Source organism: Bemisia tabaci, chromosome 6, assembly GCF_918797505.1.
Source record: "Bemisia tabaci chromosome 6, PGI_BMITA_v3".
Classification (NCBI taxonomy): Eukaryota; Metazoa; Arthropoda; class Insecta; order Hemiptera; family Aleyrodidae; genus Bemisia; species Bemisia tabaci.
The window spans coordinates 33,840,747-33,861,107 of record NC_092798.1 but is presented as its reverse complement, the minus strand read 5'-3'; the positions used below and the strand labels follow the sequence as shown (position 1 = coordinate 33,861,107).

At 39.3% G+C, this 20,361-nt stretch overlaps 3 protein-coding genes across 4 annotated transcripts in view; all 3 read left to right on the top strand.

The window, feature by feature from the left end:
- The first annotated feature begins 4,523 nt into the window (after positions 1 to 4,523).
- LOC140224830 (uncharacterized) lies at positions 4,524 to 5,261 on the top strand. Its single transcript, XM_072301558.1, has one exon. It carries the CDS (start codon positions 4,524 to 4,526, stop codon positions 5,259 to 5,261), a length of 738 nt encoding a protein of 245 aa, XP_072157659.1.
- Positions 5,262 to 5,585: 324 nt separating this feature from the next.
- Positions 5,586 to 16,431, top strand: LOC109041427 (uncharacterized). The gene is made up of 4 exons (XM_072301447.1): positions 5,586 to 7,952; positions 9,050 to 9,739; positions 11,008 to 12,932; positions 16,278 to 16,431. The coding sequence occupies exons 2-3, from the start codon at positions 9,078 to 9,080 to the stop codon at positions 11,783 to 11,785; spliced, it is 1,440 nt and encodes a 479-aa protein (XP_072157548.1). The 5' UTR covers positions 5,586 to 7,952; positions 9,050 to 9,077; the 3' UTR covers positions 11,786 to 12,932; positions 16,278 to 16,431.
- Positions 16,432 to 17,424: 993 nt separating this feature from the next.
- Positions 17,425 to 20,361, top strand: part of LOC140224787 (uncharacterized) — a 47,537-nt gene continuing 44,600 nt past the window's right edge. For both annotated transcript variants that reach the window (XR_011900033.1, XM_072301448.1), the window contains exon 1: positions 17,425 to 18,014. Coding sequence is in view for 1 of the 2 variants with exons in the window: in XM_072301448.1 (XP_072157549.1) it covers positions 17,948 to 18,014 (67 nt within the window). In the remaining variant the exon portion in view is untranslated. The remainder of the gene's footprint in view (positions 18,015 to 20,361) is intronic.

The window sequence follows — 20,361 nt, the reverse complement described above, 5'->3', positions numbered from 1 at the left end:
TTTGAGCCCTCCCCCCCCCCCCCCCCCACTGGTGAGCTCACTTCGGGCTGATCGCCGCCTCTCGTCGCAGTAACAATCACCAACTTAAAAAGTTTTTTAAAATTCTTGGCTCTTTCATCTGTCTGCCTATCTAGGTTTGATAGCACTTAGGCTAGTGATAGTCCACATTGAAATATATTGAATATTTCACCTTACACACACACTATTAATAAGGTTAAGTAATACACAGAAGTGTACACACTTATTGAATAATAACACAATAATGGACAACACAACGGATAATGCTACTAATGATATTAGAAAAAAAACAATTAGATGTAAATCTTGGTATGGATTACTCTTTAGATATAAGTGAGTGGGAGTGGGTTAGTACTGCCTTACTCAAAATAGAATCTGCGGATAATGACAGCTGAAATGATAAGAAGTATATTTAGTACGGCAACTAGGCGAAATTTGCCCCATTAAATTAGCATCTGTTGAGATGTATAATGTGGTGAAATTGGATTTACCAATACTGCAAAATATTGCCCGCACGGGCAGTACTTTGTACCGTGTATTTTGAACTGTACGGGAGGCCCCTTTTGGTGCAGTAAAAAAACTGGATTCAGATGGGAAGATGGAACTGTACCTTACAATAAATTTTAGAATTGATAGGAAATCAATTTGACATTTGGAATGTAAAGAATGAAAATGTTTTCGAAAATTATTTCCGTTTAAACCGGCTCATGTCGTATTACATAAAGATTTTAGATAAAACGATTCTGACACAATATGTAAAAACACTAGCTGGCGACTCAAGAACTATGGCGTTGTAGTTGTAGATATTATAATCAAAAACAAAAAGGAGAAGACCTGCATCATTGTCGACGTTGCTATCCCCTCAGACTACAACATCGTCCAGAAAGAAGCCGAAAAGCGAACCAAATATAAGAACCTGGCAATCGAAACGCAAAGAATGTAGGGGATGAAAACACGAGTTGTTCCGGTAATAATTGGAGCAACAGGCACCATTTCTAAAAGTGCAGCTAAGGCAATCTCAGAGATTCCGGGCAGACACAACCTCAGCGCTCTCCAAAAGACAGTCATCTTGAAGACAGCTCATATTGTTAGAAAAGTCATGGACTGAAGTACCTGAGAAGTGAGGTACACTTCTGGTACTTCGGCCGCTAGGAAAAATTTGCCGTCCTTAAGACGTGATATAAGAACATAAATAATAATAATAATAATAATGTAATGTAATTTTCTTCATAGAGGTTTCCTGCCGGCTGAAGCATCAACCGTTTCGGTGTGAAGATGGGTTCGCCAGCGCGCAAAGTAAATAACGAGATGGACTTAACAGTGATTGATGAAAGGGTCAAGCAACATTGTGATCGCTTAGGACAGAGCGCAATCGATGATGTTCTTTCCCGCTATCCCATGCTACAAAGTAAAGATTACACGGAACTCCAACAGTTAATAAAAAAGACCCCTCAATACGTAGACAAGGCAACAGTATCTAATTCAATAGTCGAAGCCATTAGAAAACGAAAATGTTTTTTTTTCCTCTTTAGATAATGAAAACGAAGCCAAACAGATAGCTGCTCTAAAGAGCGACGAAGCTAAACAAATCGCAGCTCTTAAGAGTGAAATTAAGAGGCTCGAATCTAAGGTTTTCGCCTCTACAAGTAGTGTTGAAAGAGTGGAAAAAGACTTGAAAAAAGATGACCGTGAACGGCAACTATTAAAGGACGCAGTGAACAAGGACGCCGCGAAACTTCTTGATTCGGACGTCTTTCAAAGATCAGTGACACAAGAACAGAAGGTTAACGCGATGCTCGCGAAAGCGAACACAGTAGTAAATGGACATGTCTCCAAAATCGCAACCCTTAAACGGTATATTGCGTCGATTGGGTTTTTCAAATTTCTCACAGGCTTAGCTTTAATATTTATCACGCGCTCAGCTCTCAAGCCAAGCAGCTGAACACGTTGGGGATGATCGCAGATAAGGGGGCGTATCCACCAGATAGGGTAGTCCTAGAGAAAGGGGAAATGGTCTAGGGAGGGTGTAAGAGCCCTATCACTCTAAATAGATGGTCACCTACCTCGAGAGTGGTATCCTAAGGAAAGAATAAGACTCACAGTCTAGGGGTGGCCGCTCGTGTATTGGGTACTCGTATGGTAACAACGATAATGATGGTATATAACGATGGTATAATGATGGTATATAACGATGGTATAAAACTACAACTAGGTCACACAGACCTCAAACAACTATCACACAGATACAACTACTACAAAGGGGGGGAGGGGTCTCCAAGCAGGAAGAGCCGTCGGGGATACTGCCGCTGGACGGGACTTTCGGCGAGGGGAGGGATACTCAAAAGCTCAATCACCGGGGTGAGACGCGGGACGGGGCAACTTGAGGAGTCAAAGACTCGGGAAGGGGGTGAAAGGCCGCTGGGGCGAAAGAAGGGTCGGGGACGGACCGTAGGACCACGACTTTCGACCGAGGGATACTCGTGGACTCGACTACGGGGTGAGACGCGTGTCGGGGATCCGCGAGGAGGCGCAGGCACAGGAGGCGAGACGACTGACTTCAGGGGATTTCAGAGAACTCCTCGTGGGCCCCCTAGGCCTGCTAACTTGGGCGTCGTTTCCCACGGTTAGCTCGCCAAAATCCCCTGACCAAGCATGTCATATCCGTCAGGACTCCGAAATCCGCGGAAAGCAACTGGTTAGGTTGCCGCCCCGTGGACTTTGGTCGCCCGGCGCCCGAGGCTGGGGTATACGCAATTGGGGGATTCCTCGGGCTATCTGACAAGGCTGTGTCTGGTGATGTCACCGAGCGATGTCACTGACGGATGTGACAAGCTGTGTCATGAAAAACTCGCGGATCCACGATCTCGCGGCGCGATATTGGCTCGCTGCTTCCAAAACCGCCGTAACTCCAATATTCCGTTATAATATTCATGACGATACTTATCATCGTAGTTTCAAGCTACGGGCTATCACTTTTCAGTGCTAGCATAATCAACGTCCTCAGAATAGTTATTGACATGACTATTGTGTCAAGTCTAGTACTACGACAATTTATTGATAAGAGATATATAGCTTTTTCGGAAAAGAGGGATCTACTTGTTACTCAGTACCAAGAAGCCCTCGGGATCATCGCCGTCTATGGCGACTATAGGAATGTAAAAACACTAGCTGGCGACTCCAGAACTATGGCGTTGTAGTTCTGGCTATCTTGCTATCCTTTTGGAGGCTGATGTGGCGTCGCCAATTCGGGGACTGACCCCCTCCAGTTTTTTTACCGCAGGGGCAACACATTGTGTTGCACGGGAGGCCTTTTTGGGCTAGCGACCCCGAGGTACCCGAGCAAGCTGTTGGGAACAATCTGGTCGGCCAAATCCAAACCCGTAGCGTCCCAGGAAGTAGGTTTGGACTCGTCCCAAGCTAAGGTTCTCAGCCGCGAACACCCAATGTACTCCAATGTTAAAGTTTTAGTCCCAATTTTAAATTTTGTACTCCAATTTTAAAGTTTTAATGCCAATTTTAAATTTTTACTTCTATTTTAAATTCAAGGGCTCTCCTTTGCATTGACTTGCCGGGGGAGAACTAAATATCTACCGGCCTCGAGCTGTGAATTGAGATACGAGAACATAATTATTTAAACAACAAACAATTTTAAAATGCTCTAGCTTTGAAAGACTTGGCTACGGTCCGTCTTTCAATGAGTTTCTGTCCACAAACGTATTTTTGTGAAAAAAGTACTTATATAAATAATAATAATAATAATAATAATAATAATAATAATAATAATAATAAAACCGAAAAACACTGCAACAACCAGAGATGGAGAGACAACGATCCTGTGGAACTTCCCTATCAGAACCGATAGAACTGTTGAGGCAAACAGACCGGACATCATCCTACGTAGGAAAGGCCAAACGTGTCTGCTGATTGACGTCTCTATCCCAGCAGACAGGAACATCACAAAAAAGGAAGCTGAGAAGAAACTAAAGTATAAAGACCTAGAGATCGAAATCAGCAGGATGTGGAAGACCAAAACCCGAGTCATACCCTTTGTGATAGGAGCTACCGGAGCAGTCTCTAAAGACTGGACTAAACTGAAGAACGAAATCCCTGGGAAACATTCGCTAGTATTGGCCCAGAAGTCTGCTGTGTTAGGCACTGCCAGAATCCTCCGGAAGGTCTTAAGCTAGGTGGAGCAGCGCGAATACACCTAGAACGTTCCCACACACCAAAAACACCCCTACCGCCTACCACCTCAGGAAAGAAACCTTTAGGCAGGCGTCCTCCAGACACCTACCCTGCCTCGGTTCCTAAAACAGGTATCCTAGTCCGTGACGAGCCACCCCCCAAGGGGGAGTGAAATAACCACCACCCGGCCACCCAAACCACAAACAGCCCTCATACCTAGGAGCATTGTTTGCCCCTGTGTGAGGGCTTAAAGCAACCCAGCAAAGCTGGTGACAGCAATGAATATGAAAAATAATAATAATAATAATAATAATAAGAGCATGCAAGAGCATGTGAATCAGGCTAAGTCATATCTATGGCTCACGAAGGGACAGCTTTACCCAGAGACGGAGGGGTTCGCAATTGCTATCCAGGATCAGGTAATTGGTACGAGGAACTATAGGAAGTATATCACGAAGGAAAACACAGGTAGCGACAAGTGTAGAAGATGTAATGCGGCCCCTGAAACAATAGATCATATCACTTCTGCCTGTGCTCAGCTTGCGGCGAAGGAATATACGGAGCGTCATGACACCATGGGAAAAATAGTGTATCAAGCCTTGGCAAGTAATTGCGATCTGTTGGAGAATCCGGAACCTTACTATCGGTATAATCCGCTACCTGTACTTGAGAATCAGCGATATCGCCTGTATTGGAACAACCCAGTCCTAACTGATAGGATGGTTATGGCTAATAGACCTGACGTCATCTTGATAGATAAACAGGCGCGTGTTGTGCAGCTCTTGGATTTTAGCATCCCTAACGGACACAATTTGTTGTCGAAGTATGAGGAAAAGATATCAAAATATATGCCTCTCTCTGTGGAAATTAAGAGAATTTGGGCCATGGACATTGTCTATATTAGGCCTATTATCATGTCCGTCACAGGAGTCGTACCGGAGAGCCTAATTAAACACCTAAAAGAGCTGAAACTCCCGGATCACCTTCTCCACACCATGCAGAAGTCAGTTATTCTCAGCACCTGCAATATAGTTCGGAGTTTCCTTAACATGGAATAGTCCCCTCTCTTTCATCTCTCTAATTTCTTTTTTGGTTTTTAGTTTTCTATTCTTGAAAATCTTAATTGTTAGGGCATAAACAGGACCCAAGACTCTAGTCTTTGACTCGTCTTGGGCTCTTAATACCAGGAAAAATCCTGTGAGGGAAAAAAAAAAAAAAAAAAAAAAAAAAAAAAAAAAAAAAATAATAATAATAATAATAATAATAATGAAAAAAGAAAAAAAAAATAATAATAATAATAATGAAAAAAAAAAATAATAATAATAATAATGAAAAAAGAAAAAAAAAAAAATAATAATAATAATAATATGGGGTGACACCGTGGAGTAGAATCAAATAAGTTTTGCTCTACCATGTCTCCCGACTTTTTAGCCCTTCAAAATGGAAAAATCTGACCTTTTTTTTTTTAAATTTGTTCAAAATTTTACGCTTAATCAGGTCCCAACATCGCTTTAGGTAGTTTTTGCCATTTAATATCAGAATTTTGGCCCTAAACAGCTGAAATGTCCTGTACCGTAGCCTGTCTGCGACTCAAGTGCGCAACTTTAACGCTTCACAACCATCATCTTGCATCTAAATACTTCCACTTCTGCTGTAAATTCACACTCAACTTGTACCTAACTTATTATTTTCAGTTATATTCATCCAAATAAGTGAAAATATTGACCGTCTTTGCGTCAAGCAGCCTTGTCTGCGAAATTCGCGTCCTGTACCGTAGCCCCCTGTTTTCAGCATCATTTCGTCCGCTAAAGTGGAGCACTGAAGAACTTTGTTTACTTTTTTTTGTGTTTTCGTAACTGCCGTGCATGTTGTAGCCGAGAGGAGGAAAAAACCGGAATGAAAAGGTAAATTTTGACCGTTTTTTATGAGTTTCTAGGTTTAACGACCATCTAGGATGTCCTTACCGTATACCTACCTTTTTAATGCATAAATCACTTCAAACTCTCGAATTTTGGTATATTTTGATACGCTCTGATATCTTAACCTCAAATCCAGAATTTCAACCACATGCGTGAATATGCCCGAGCACCGTTGCCAATAATCACACGATTTGTCCGCACCGTAGCCGTCCGTACCGTAGCCCGTAGCTCACGCGCGATGCGGCCGGGTCTACGGTAAGTACAGACAAAATGCGAAAGTCATCCAAAAATCGGTGCGCTGTTTGATAGATCATCCCACTTTACTTTATTTTATCTATCACCAAAATTTGGAATTAAAAAAAAGAGAGAGAGACGTATTTTTTTTAGTACGACGCGACTTAGAAGAAGGAGGCTTTTTTTTTCGATGATTGCATAAGGATCGCCATCTTTTTATTTTTTTCATTTTTTCTTATAGAACTTTGAGTCCTCTTTTTCGTCTGAAGTTTATAGCAATTTATTCGTTTAATATTTACTCGTTAATATCTAACTTATTTTTTTCTTATCGTTCTTTAAATATTTATTTAAGGTGATTTGTGACCACATTTTCGATAAAGTTACCTTTTTGTTTTCTTTCTTTTTTTGTAAAAGTGCACCTAAAACGTTCTAACGTTGTCAAGCTTGTTTTAAGAACTCAGCTTCTAAGATTTGTCCCTAATTATTTAATGCGTTTACTTTAAAACAAAAGCAGTTCATTATTTTTGAAAAACTGATTTACTTACTCTTTTTACCTTTATTGCCTGTAATAATTTATGAAAGTGGCACTTATAAGCTATGCTATAACTTAGCAGTTTATTCCCCAATGAATTTCAGTTCTTTATAATTCGGCCCTTGCATACAGTAATATTTACGAATGCCTCTTCGTCCTTACCGTAGCCCGTTTGTCCGTACCGTAGACCAGTAAAAAATTGTACAATTTGTAGCTTTAAGAAGAGCATACCTGTAGAAATTCTTTAAAAAAAGTTGTCTACCACATCTTCTAAGTTAGTTCTAAAGACAATAATTAAAATTAAGCGTTTAAATACATTTCCTGGCTTTCTTAGGAGAAAAATGATGGCGCAAAATTCTAGAAATCGGACTTTAGAGCAATTTGGGGGCTAAATTTTGAAAGTAAAAACTTTGAAGGGTATTTTGTTTTATTCTTCTACAAGAATATAGCTCAATGAGTGCAAAAAAACTTAAAACGGTATTATTATTGCACGTATTGATGGAAAAACAAGCCTGTTTAGTTGGTCTACGGTACGGACAAAAAATTTAACTTCCAGTGATAAAAGAGGCCAAAAAAAAATTTTTGTTGAAAACGAAGATTGACCACTATTAAAATCGACTTTCATAGAGTATGAGGACTTCAGAAAACATGCTGAAGTCTTAAAATAACTAAAGTCACTTTTTTAAAAAACGATGGCTCCAAGAGCAAAACTTATTTGATTCTACTCCGTGGACAAAAACATCCGTGATATAAAAGAAGGAAATTCATGGGGGGGAAAAAATATTTTTAAAAGTTTGAAATATTTACTACAAACTTAAAGAAAAATATATAATATTTCCACTTTCGTATTTCCCGCCGAGTACCTCCTCAACGCCACGATTCCATCGTTCAACGCAACGGTGCCAATAGCGCGTCGATATTATTGTTTTTATTATCACCGCATGAATCCTCTGTTGTCCGGACTCCGGTGTCCGGTTATTTATTTATGGTTAGGTGTGAGGTGAGGTGATCGGGTGATCTCCATTCTCCAAGGAAATAAAGACCAGTCGACTTTTGTGCTGTAGGTAAGTTTCTGTTCCTCCCTATCATAACGTCGAGTTGTTTTAATTCAACCACTTATTCCCTTTCTCTGAACTCGAATATTAACTTAACCTCACTTCTCTGTCATATCCAACTTCGTTGGTCACTTCAGAGGTGGCTAATTTATGTGAGGAATTGTAGCAATTGAATAATGTTTTGTTTCTCATTTGCAACTGAATGTTCTAAATAAATAATTCTAATTATCTCCAACTGAATTCTTAAGTATTTCATCTCAAAATGCTGAGCATCTTTTGGCTTTCAAGAGGCTTTTGAAATCTGATGCCGCAATCACACGCTGAATTTAGCAGCTGAATGTGGAAGTCAACAGTAATCGCCCAACGGCTGAAATTTAGCAGATTCGAGTTATTTTCATCTAGATGTGTATCAAATGTACTCGAATAGTTCAAACAAATTCAAAATTGGTCCGATGGTTGCTGAGAATGGTTGCTGAATTTTGCGCATCACGCGCAAAATTAAGCCATCGGGCCGATGACTCCCACATTCAAGCCACATTCAGCTCCCACATTCAGCGTGTGATTGCGGCGTCACACTGATTCTGACGTCAGCATGGAATACCTAATGCTTAGAATGCTAAAACAAAAAACTACCAATGCTGGTGTTAATCTCACTTAGGCTCATTCGCACTGCTCATCCCTCTATTTGGATAAAAAGTTAGAATCTGCAGAGATTTTTAACTTACTTGTTGCGATATATCGCACGCCAGTTCTGTCAGGCCAGACACCTGGATAAATCACCTTAAGATAAATTTTTTCTCTTTCAAAAGAGGGTGAGACCTTATCTTATCCGTGCCTCTAACAAAAGTGTAGTGGACCGGAAAAGTTCCCCATAATGTCTTACGTAATCCTTCAATACCCCCTTGGTGTTTTCTAAACATGAACCTTTTAAAAATTGTCCGGGCCGTGTCACAATAAATACCTATCTCTTTTTAATTCAGTGTTCGAAAATCGTCAGAACTTCTAGAACCAGGTTTTTGTACCTTAAGTATCTGTGTTTCCAGTTGAGATACAAAAAACAAAATTATCTCTCGAGTTTCATTTCTAAATATATATTTATGTTTCAGGGCTTTTTCGCCTTTTCTGTCTCTCAAAATGGAAGAATTGTTTTCTGCTGCGGAGGAATGTTTGCATCGTGCTGAATTTTGCATAATTGAGGAGGATGAATTACAACTAAGTGCTTTGTATCCAAAACTGGAATCTATTTTTCGAGCTTTGGGAAACATCTATGCTAATGAAAGTGATGGTGATGTAGCAGAAATTAGTAACTTTTTCTTGAATCAAGTGACTGATATCCTAGAAATAATAGAAGAAGTTCTGAAACACCCTACAGAGGCAGGTGTTAGGCTGCCAAAAACTGCAAATAATGGTCCTGGTCGTCCATCATACATTATCCCTGAGGAAGAAGTCAAGATGTTGAAGAATACAGGTCTGGCGTGGACCAAAATAGCAGATTTTTTTAATGTTTCTGCAAAAACTCTCAAACGGCGAATGAAGGCCTCTAACTTACAACTTGTTGAAAGAAAGACCAACATACAAGACCATGACTTGGATGTCGTCCTAAGAGACATTATTGATGAACATCCCTCCTCTGGTTACACCTATGTTTGGGCATCCCTCAAAGCCAGAAATATTTTTGTTCCATTCAGACGTGTCATAACACGGATGAAGGTGTTAGACCCCATTGGCATTTTCCTACGGTCTCGCAGAAGAATTTTGAGGAGAAAGTTTAAGGTTAAGGCTTCTCGATACTTGTGGTGAGTATCCTTACTGCGCGAGTCTGTACTCGGCTCTTTTTTTAAGGTTTTTCTTTTCTCTCTTGACATGATTTTATTTCTTTTCCTAGCTAGTAGCATTGTTTGAATTTGTTCACTCCGAGGAATCTCAAATTGATAACCTATCAGAAGGAAACTGATAAAATTTAATTCAACTCTCAAGTCAATTTTCTGCTTATGTTGACTGTTAGTAATTTTAACCAAGGCACAGAAATTAGAATGAAGGAACAAATCTCTTCCAGTAGAATGTGTTTGAAAAAATTTTCGTTTGATCTCAAGATGAAATTGCTATCTTTATGGTTAATGTTTAAAAAAATTAACCCATTCAATTTGTATATCAAAGCTCATTTTTAGAATTTTTTCCAAGAGACTTTTTCCCCACATGGAGAATGTTATATTCAGGGTTCTAAATTGTAGGCATCCGTAATTTTCTGCGACCCCCTGGTTTTTAGCGAAAAGGTCAACACAGTGCGACGATCAAAATTGTGTTGATTTTTTAATCCTTTTCTAATGTGTGCCAAACTCTTTAATATTCTCCAAGGGTTGAATGTCTCAAAACCTTAGAACATAAGAAAAAAGTTTGATTTAATTTAAAAAAAAAAAAAAAAAAAAATTCTCATCTTCCAAAATTGCGCTTCAACTGCATTGTCGTGGTTGAGAATAATCTCCACCCCTGGCTTGACTGCCATATATTTTTCCGCTTTGGAAAGAAGGCTTTAGAAGAACCATTTGACCTCAATTTGTTTTTTCATTCTCTGACCTCCCAAATTTTTTCTCTTTCCACCTGTAGCTATTGTTTACCTATAGCCTCTTGAGGGCCTCTCACCTCCGGGTTCCAATTATTTGATCAAGCCTGCAAATCCTGAAGGATGGGCATCCAATTTACGCCAAATAAACGAATAAAATTCATAATCATATTATTATCTTTTATAACTTTCTCTCTACATTCAGCTGGTTCACACCATCGACTATACCAGAAAGTTTTGCATCCCTCCAGCTAGACATTGCGTAAATTTTTATCAATAGCTGTGTTAGAGCATTGGACCTCCTTACCTACGAGAGAATCTCATTTATGTACCTCAGAAATGGTTCCGATAAACAGTAAAAATTTGAAGAATCCTAGGGGTTGCTGCTGCCTTTGCTCAAAGTTTGAGTAGGCGACTAAAATTTTAGCAGCCAGACCGACTCCATTTAACTACGTTTTTCTCCATTTCAGTTTTAAATTTGATACTATTCTGTCAATTTTTCAGGTGTATAGATGGTGATGAGAAACTCTTCGCGTTTAGAATGTATATTCATGGCGCCATTGATGGTTATAGCAGGAAGGTCATATACGTGACTTTGACGCACAACAAAACAGCGGAGAAAATTCTTGATGTTTTCATCGATGGTGTGAGAGCTCATGGTGTCCCTATTAGAGTGAGGGGGGACCGAGGCACTGAAATGGCTCTGATCAAAGAATTTATGTCTGAAGTCAATACTGAAATCAACAACCCATTTATTGCAGGAAGGAGTGTACATAACACACGAATTGAACGTTTGTGGGGAGAGGTGAACCGTGTTGTCATTTCTAAATTCAAAATCATATTTATGCAATTGGAGGACCAAGGGCTTCTAGATGAGCATTCTTTAGTAGATCTTCTTTGCCTGTCATACATCTACTATGGGAGAGTGAATAAAAGCATCCAGAACTTTGTTGCTATGTGGAACGCTCACTCACTTAGCACTGAAAGCTCCCACACTCCTGACCAGCTGTGGGCAATGAGTACCATTCAGCAACGTCTAACCAACCCTGCCCCTCACCATCAACAATGCGATTGTTCCGAAAGTTCGGAGACGTTGTCAACTGACAACTCCTTTTATCATAAGCAGTTACTAGATTTTTCAGCAGTCATGTCTGTTTCTGACTTAAAGTTTTTTGAATTTTTAGCAATGCAAATTGTAGCAGATCCTCTGATGGATGATCACAATGATGGCAAACAGATTTATGCTCTTCTAAGAACTGTGGTTTGCAAACTCTTTGAATGACCTTATATTGAAGTAACTAAATATATCTATTTACAATAATAACTCCTCCTACTACTTCAAATGTTTCCCCCGGAGTTGGCTTATTGAAATATGACCCAAATCTTGACGTACCATATTTTTCATATTCATTCCCTACAAAAAGTTGGGAATTCCTCTATGATACTCAATAATTTATTAAGTATTAAAGTCGTTTTGAAGCAGCAGAAGCATTCATATCAAGTTGAAGTCATTTTAAATCACTTTCAAAATGTTTCCTACTAACTTCTATTATTATTCAACTCCTTGATTCTACTGTCATTTTTCTAAAAGTTTAACTTTTGATTATGACTTCTGAAGGTGATTCCTCCCAGGTTGTAACCAAACATCGATATATGGAACAAAATTCGACTGGTACCAATCGAATGCGATATTTCGCATTTAGTCTCATTCGGCTCTAATTTAGGATTTTTGGAAAATATTTTTTCACCAAAAGACTGCTTAAGAATGCTTCTACACTGTCTCTTCTCTGTTTCTACAAAAAAGCAAAAGCCAAAATCGTAATTTAGCAAAATTTGTTCGATACATCGATGTTTGGTTACAACCTGGGAGGAATCACCTTAAGGGACCTCATAGACTTACGCACCTACTTCGCCCAAGAAGGTACTCCTTTTACATTCCGAATCGTTCTTTAATTTTAAATACAGAAACAACTCACCCTCCTGCAGATTTTAATTTGCCTCATTATCTTATATTAAGTTAATTTTTACTTAATGTTTCCTCACCGAAAATATTGCATCCCTTTACTAATCAATTTTCTGTGATTGTATATTTACCACTCACTGTAAGCTTATATTTCGATGTTTTTTCGACTCCAAGATAACGTTTTTTTTTTTTCTATAAGGAATGCTGAGCCAATGGTGGCTCTATTGTTTTTTTGCTCAGCATTGACGGTGAAAATTAATCTATGTCTTATTGTTTTTTTTTTTGGGGGGGGGGGGGGGTTGTGTTGGCGAAAAGCGTCAGCTGTTTTGTAAAGTTTTGATTCCTCCAGTTTTTCATTTCTCAGTTTCAGTTCGGTATGATACCTTGCCCATAAAGGTGATCTAAAAGCGTCCTCCGAGTGTTATTTCTTTCCATACCACCTTTAGCTTTTACCTTTAGCCTTTAGGTTATGGGCCCAGAGCAGTGCAGTTTTTATTCGTGATTTCATTAAGTGTCCAATTAACAATGAGTGGTGACCATAAAACTAAAAGAAATATTAAGCCGTTCGACGGTACCAAATACTCAATTTGGAAGTTGCGAGTGCGAGCGGTCTTGGCCGAGTTAAAAGTCTTATCCGCCGTAGACTCGGTAACCACGGTTACGACTCAGACCGCGTCGGGCGATAACAGTGTTGCAAGTGGTGCAAGTGAAATCTCGGACGATTCGGACCTAAAAGCGAAAAATGTAATTCTCGAGTATCTCGCGGACTCTCACATTCACTTCGTTAGCAACGAAAAAAGTGCACGAGACATTTTCTTAAGTTTAGATGCCATTTACGAGAGGAAGAGTTTGGCCGCGCAAATATCGATTAAAAAGAAGTTGCTCGCGTTAAAATTCCAAGGACAGTCAGATTTAATGAAATTCTTCACAGTTTTTGACGATTTGATGACTGAGCTGAGTGCCGCTGGCGCCACGTTGACCGAATCTGATAAGGTGGCTCACCTTTTAGTGACGTTGCCAAGCAGCTATGATGGTATCGTTACAGCTATCGAGACTTTGTCAGAAAACAACTTGACATTAGCTTTTGTTAAGACAAGGCTACTTGATCATGAAACAAAGCTGAAGGGTGATGATGATACAAGCCCCAAAGTCCTCCTCTTGGACCACCAAAAACGAAAGTTCCCACTAAAGGGTTCAAAGTTCAATTCTCAAAAGTTCAATCCGAACATTAAGAAGAAGAATAACTTCAAACCTTTTCAGAAGAAATCAATGGGATGTTTCCATTGTGGCCGTAAAAATCACGTGATCAAGGATTGCATTTACAGACGCAATCAATCGAGCCAAAATTCACCGAGACCCAACTTAAAGAGCGTGAAAGTTAAAGATAAAGATGACTATTCACCCGAAAGTGCAAATATCTCTGCTTTTGCCTTCATGGCGGGTGAATCTCAAGGAAATCAAGAAGCTGGATTCTGGATCCTGGATTCTGGAGCATCGGCCCATATTTCAAAAACTGATGCATTCTTCAACAGCAGCGTGACACTAGATCCTCCAATGAAGATTGCCATCGCAAAGAGTGGAGCCTTCATCACTGCCCTTAAAAAAGGGAATATCAACGTTACGACTCAATCCGGGTTCAGCGGACTTCTCGAGGACGTTCTATTCTGCCCTGAAGTTCCTCATAATTTATTGTCCGTGAAGAAAATCCAGGAAGCTGGATTCACGGTCACCTTCGATCAAAAGGGCGTACAAATTACAAAGGGAAGTACAGTGTTTTTCAAGGGTAAGCCCTTTCATAATTTATTTTCGATTACATTTTTGATTAATTCCCAGAATGCAAACATGCAAGTTTATAGTGCGATGGGCAATACTACTTATAAACTGTGGCATGAACGCTTAGGACATATTGGCAAGGGAAAATTTTTAGAGTTGAAAAGACATAACATGTTTGATGATATTGACAGGATCAAAAATGTTGCAGTGAGTGAACATTTTTGTGAAGCTTGTATTAAAGGTAAGCAAGCAAGGTTACCATTTCACAAGATAAAAGATAAAAGTCACGTCAATAGAGCGTTATTTATAGTACATTCAGATGTGTCTGGACCAATTAGTCCTCCAACTATTCTGAATAATCAGAATTACTTCGTTTTATTTGTTGATCAATACACTCACTACTGTGTAACTTACTTGCTTCAACAAAAATCGGGAGTTTTTCCTGCTTTCAAAGATTTTGTAGCCAAAAGTGAGGCTCATTTTAATTCAAAATTCGTTACTCTCTACTCAGATAATGGTGGCGAATATTTCTCCACTGAGATGAAACAGTTTTGTATAGATAAGGGAATAACATATCATCCGACCATTCCACGAACGCCTCAGTTGAATGGGGTGGCTGAAAGAATGGTAAGAAGTATCACAGAACGGGCACGTGCAATGCTTCATGGAGCTAAGTTAGATCTTGCATTTTGGGGTGAAGCTGTCCTAACAGCTACGTATCTGATAAACTTGACTCCTACCAAAGCTTTATCAGCATGCATGACTCCGTATGAAGCATGGCATGGAAAAAAGCCCAAAATAGAATTTTTGAGAGTTTTTGGTTCTACGGTCTATGTCCACAACAAAACCAGGAAACGAAAATTTGATGAAAAATCCTGGAAAGCCATTCTAGTTGGTTATGAACCAAATGGATATAAAGTGTGGGACGTAGAAAACGAAAAATTTGTCAAAGTTAGAGATGTAATTGTTGATGAGACAAATTACCTGGTTTCGAGGCCTGTGCTGAATTTGAATAATATTCTAGAAAATCGAGATAAATATGGTGAAACCTATGGTGATAGGAATAGTGCAAACCATAAACTCGATAATGGTCAAGTATCAGTTTCACAGCAACGAGCTGGAGTAAATGAAAAATCAAACACGTGTGAGAAAACATGTGAGCCTTTTAAACCTGAAAACTCTAACAAGGACAAAATGGATGATAAGGATGTGAATGTTAATTTACCTACAGCAAACTGTGACTCAAAGCCCCATGAACTGAGAAGGAGTGAACGAATTAAGGGATTGCCACATGTTAGTTATGATGAAACCGATGATTTAACTCGGTACATTTTAAGTGCTCAATCACTCGAATGTGACATTCCCTCTTCCATTAAAGAGATCGAGAAAAGCCCCGACAAATTAAAATGGAAAAAAGCTATTCAGGAAGAAATTGATTCTTTATTAATCAATAAAACCTGGAATATTGTGCCAGAGCCCATAGGAAGAAACATTGTTGCATGCAAGTGGGTATTTGCAATTAAAAACAATGAATTTGGGGAAAAAGTAAAGTATAAAGCTAGACTTGTAGCCTGCGGCTATAGTCAGAAATTTGCGGAGGACTACGACCAAACATTTGCGCCAGTTGCTCGAATCGCTAGTCTTAGAATCTTAACAGCTTTTGCAAACCAATTTGACCTGTTAATTCACCAAATGGACGTCAAAACTGCATTCTTAAATGGAGTTCTAAAAGAGGAAATTTACATGAGAATACCAGAAGGGATGGAGAGTAAAGAAAATCACGTTTGCAAACTAAATAAGGCACTATACGGTCTTAAACAAGGAGCACGATGCTGGTTTGAAACTTTTGAAATAAAACTCCTTAAGGTAGATTTCAAAACTTCACCTGCGGACCGTTGCATTTACTTTTTGGATAGGGGTGATATTTCCAAAAATATTTACGTTATTCTTTACGTCGATGACGTGGTAATAATTTGCAAAGATCTTAAAACAATGATGAGTTTCAAACGCTATTTAATGAGTGAATTTAGCATGGTAGATTTAGGCAGCATTCGATTATTCTTGGGAATTAAATTCGAAAGAGGTAATGAAGAGATAACCATGAGTCAATGCGCTTACATTGACGCAGTCCTTAAAAAATTCAACATGAGTGATTGCAATCCTATTAGCAACCCTCTTCCGAGCAAATTAAACTTCGAAGCTCTCAATTCAGACGAAAGGTGCGACGCGCCTTGCCAAAGCCTTATTGGATGTCTCATGTATATAATGCTGAGTACTCGACCCGATTTAAGCACTGCAGTAAATATTTTGAGTCGATTCGCTAGTAAAAATAACAAGGAGCTATGGCAGTGTTTAAAACGAGTCCTGAGATATTTGAAAGGATCTCGTGCTTTGAAACTTACGTATAAACGAAATAATGATCATGAGCATATTCTAAGTGGATTTGTTGATTCTGATTGGGCAGGAGATTCAACGGACAGGAAAAGTACCACTGGGTTTTTCTTCAAACTGTTTGGTGTGTGCACCGTTAGTTGGAATACAAAGAAACAGAAATCTGTTGCTGCCTCGTCTACAGAGGCAGAATACATGGCCCTATTTGAAGGGGTTAGGGAAGCTCTCTGGTTGAAGTCATTACTGCATAGCGTAAATTTGGCAATACAACGGCCAATCCCTATCTATGAGGATAATAACGGTTGTATTAGCATTGCTAACAACCCGTCTAGTCATAAAAGATCGAAACACATCGATATTAAATATCACTTTTCCCGAGAGCAAGTTGAAGAAAATACTATTATCCTTCATCATTTGTCCACAGGTGATCAGCCAGCAGATCTGCTCACGAAGCCTCTACCAACTCCGACCTTCTTGAAATTCAGAGCTGAATTTGGGCTCCAATCAGCCAGTACCGAGTGAGAGATTTGATGAGGTTTTCATCTGGGTTTCCCTCATCCTTGCAACGAATGTTGAATCTATTTTCTTTTCTTCCCAGATATTAGATAAAGTTAATTTTTTTAAAAAAAAAAAAAAAAAAAAAAAAAGAATTTTTTTTGACGTTTTAAACCCCCCCCCCCCAAAAAAAAAAAAAAAAAAAAAAAAAGTCAAATTTACATTTCAAATTTACATTTCATTTTTCAATGTCAAAATTTAATCCCCAAGTTAAATTTTGAGGGGGCGTGTTGGCGAAAAGCGTCAGCTGTTTTGTAAAGTTTTGATTCCTCCAGTTTTTCATTTCTCAGTTTCAGTTCGGTATGATACCTTGCCCATAAAGGTGATCTAAAAGCGTCCTCCGAGTGTTATTTCTTTCCATACCACCTTTAGCTTTTACCTTTAGCCTTTAGGTTGGGTGTAAAGAACCACTTATTTTTATTATTTCAAATTTAAACATACACAGGTAAAAATGTGTACTAAATTGAAGCTTAAACTCTTAAAATCGTGCTGACCGCTGGGCGCTACTCTAATACGTATACATATCAGAGCTTTCCTGCTTGTTTTCTATCGAAGCGTTTAGTTGGGGTCATGTTTGACCAACCCTTCTGACAATAATTGTCGATAATGAAGGTACAGGATCCTTTATCTTCGAAGACCAAGCGTATCACTGGGAAATAATGGCCTAAGTATACAAAAATTTATCTGTCATTTAAAAGTTTTTATTTTCAATTCAAATCCTTTATTAGCTTCTTCTAATCCTTCCAACCCTTTTTTTCAGTCATGGATTGGAGAGCAGCTTTAATACGAGTGAGGGAAAATCGTGGTTTAGGAGATGGCAATAATGCAGGTTTGTATTTCACCCTATTCATTATAAATTGTCTTTGGAAAATATGTCTGCTCCTTTTGGATGCGCGCCATTTGTAAAAAGATTGATAATTATTCTTGCACATTTTCATGAGTGCAAATGTAGGTACCACAGTTGAATCTTTAACCATGATATTAAATATACTTTTTTTTCATGAAGCAAGATATGAGAAACATGATGGTTGTTGCTTGCTTTTCATATTCCAGCCTCAGTGATGAATATTTTGTTTCATTTCCTATTTCTTCCCTCTTTCAGGAATAACTATGAATAGGTATTTTCGCATACTCAAAGATGGAAAAATTCAAAGAAAAATACTGCTTGCCTGTGTATTGCATTTGTGTTTTTACACTTCTGGATTCTCTCTTAACCCATGAAATCCAAATTTTATTTCTTTTTTCCCAGCAATTGAGATCCACGTGTGGAAGGAAATGTAACTTCATACATCTGGTTTTCCTTCCCTCCGTCCCACTGAATTGAACTTTGTTTCATTTTTTGCCCATTTTCAGTTTTATTTCTTTTACTGGATGAGAGATCAAGATGCTGATCACTCCTATAATAGCCACGACATTTTCTGCATTGCTCGCATTTTGCTCCTAACCAATCAAAGCCCTCTAACATATTACGGCATGAGCGATGTCACTGAGTCCTAAAGTGTAATTTTGTGGCAGCTGGCCATCCATGCTATCCATCGGCTCACCCAGCCGCCGTGCTTTGTGCGCTCGCGAATCGACCACTACACAAGGTACAAATTTCAGCATTCTGATACTTCTTTCTTAACCAAAATTTCACTGAAAACACAATGCGCACAACGAAAATTACCGAAATCAACTCCTTACGAAGATATTTATTAATTCTTGATGCGTGAATTCAAACCACCCGCTTATGAAAACTCAATGCTCTACGTGATTCACATTGTGCGCTAAACGTTATCATGACAGCCTTTGGCGTTATAAAAATTTGGCAACCTCAATCTTGACGCTTTGGCTCAGTTAAAGCAAATTGCTTATAGTTTGAACAGCACATGGTGGGAAATGAACATTGCTCAAATGAGAAGCTTGCTGAAACCGTTGTAGTGCGCGATTCGACTCACGCAAAGCTTTGAGTTTCTTGAGAGCGGGCAGTTCAAATTCCTTGTAACCAATGTGAAATAGAAACGTTAATATCCTCGTAAGGAGTTGGTTTCAGTAATTTTCTTTGCGCGAATCGTGTTCTACGTGAAATTCTGGTTAAGAAACACGTATCAGATTGCTTAAATTCGTAATTTGTCCGGTGGAGTGTCTCCCGCGATTGCCGATATTGGTGCTGCGATCGGCCTCTCCCACTACGATCCCTGATCCCTACCCCGAGGCGGCTCATGGAGGGAGATCGCCAATCCCCTATAATTTGGGCGGCGGAGCCCGCACGAAAACACTCTCACTCCATCTACAGTCGGTCGAAGCAGCAACTTGGGAAGCTCCGCTCGGGCTTAAAACTCTAGTGGCCTGGTTACACGATCAATTTCCCGTCAAATTCCGATCAAATGGTGACTGGTGCGCACCATCTACCATCAAATTTCTGCGGCCTGCAAAAATTTGATGGAAGATGATGGAGCTGTGGGGCTCATCCTTCATCTGATTTCCACACAACCGTGCTTATTTCATGCTTATTTCAATAAACGTGCTGTTTTAATTAATTTTCCTCATCAATCTAGATAACTCTCTACTGCCATCTTGGTCATCATTTTTATCAGAATTTAACGGGAATTTGATCGTGTAACCAGGCCATAGGTTAGTACTCTGGGCTTTGCCCTCTCATTTGCTGGGCTTTGCCCTCTCACCTTCTGGGCCTTGCCCTCTCACATGCGTTATTAATAAACATGTATTTTGCATCAATAGCACTGTGATATCTCACTCATTGACACCCTAGTATCACCCACCCCGCTACAATTTGCATCAGGCAAGAAGTCATCACTAGGTTAATCTCTTGTCAGTTATACATTTTATACAAGTGGAAATGACAAAGAATTGGAACGAAACTGCATTTTGTATGAGAGAGATGTGAGCGGGAATGGAGAAAGATTATGGAAGCTGTCACATGTACGAAGTTGTGGTTGCTGCTTCACCATGGTTTTTCAAACACAATTTAGGAAGCATTCCCACCAAAAAATGAATGAAATTGATATATAGCAGCCAACTGGAATGTTTTCTCCCCCATTGAATTTTTGGGATGTTAAATCTACTTATTACGAAATTGCAGTGTCCAGAGATATCTTTGTGATGAGAGGGGGGGGGGGGGAGTTGAGGGGCAGCCAAAGTCACTTTCCAGGGAAAACGGCAAATTTTCTCTGGAG

Bases quoted from the DNA above. Each gene is read 5' to 3' on its own strand.
- LOC109041427 (XM_072301447.1), top strand. From the start codon at position 9,078: ATGGAAGAATTGTTTTCTGCTGCGGAGGAATGTTTGCATCGTGCTGAA. The intron at 9,740-11,007 runs GTGAGTATCCTT...TCAATTTTTCAG, and splicing joins AAGGCTTCTCGATACTTGTG to GTGTATAGATGGTGATGAGA.
- LOC140224830 (XM_072301558.1), top strand. From the start codon at position 4,524: ATGCAAGAGCATGTGAATCAGGCTAAGTCATATCTATGGCTCACGAAG.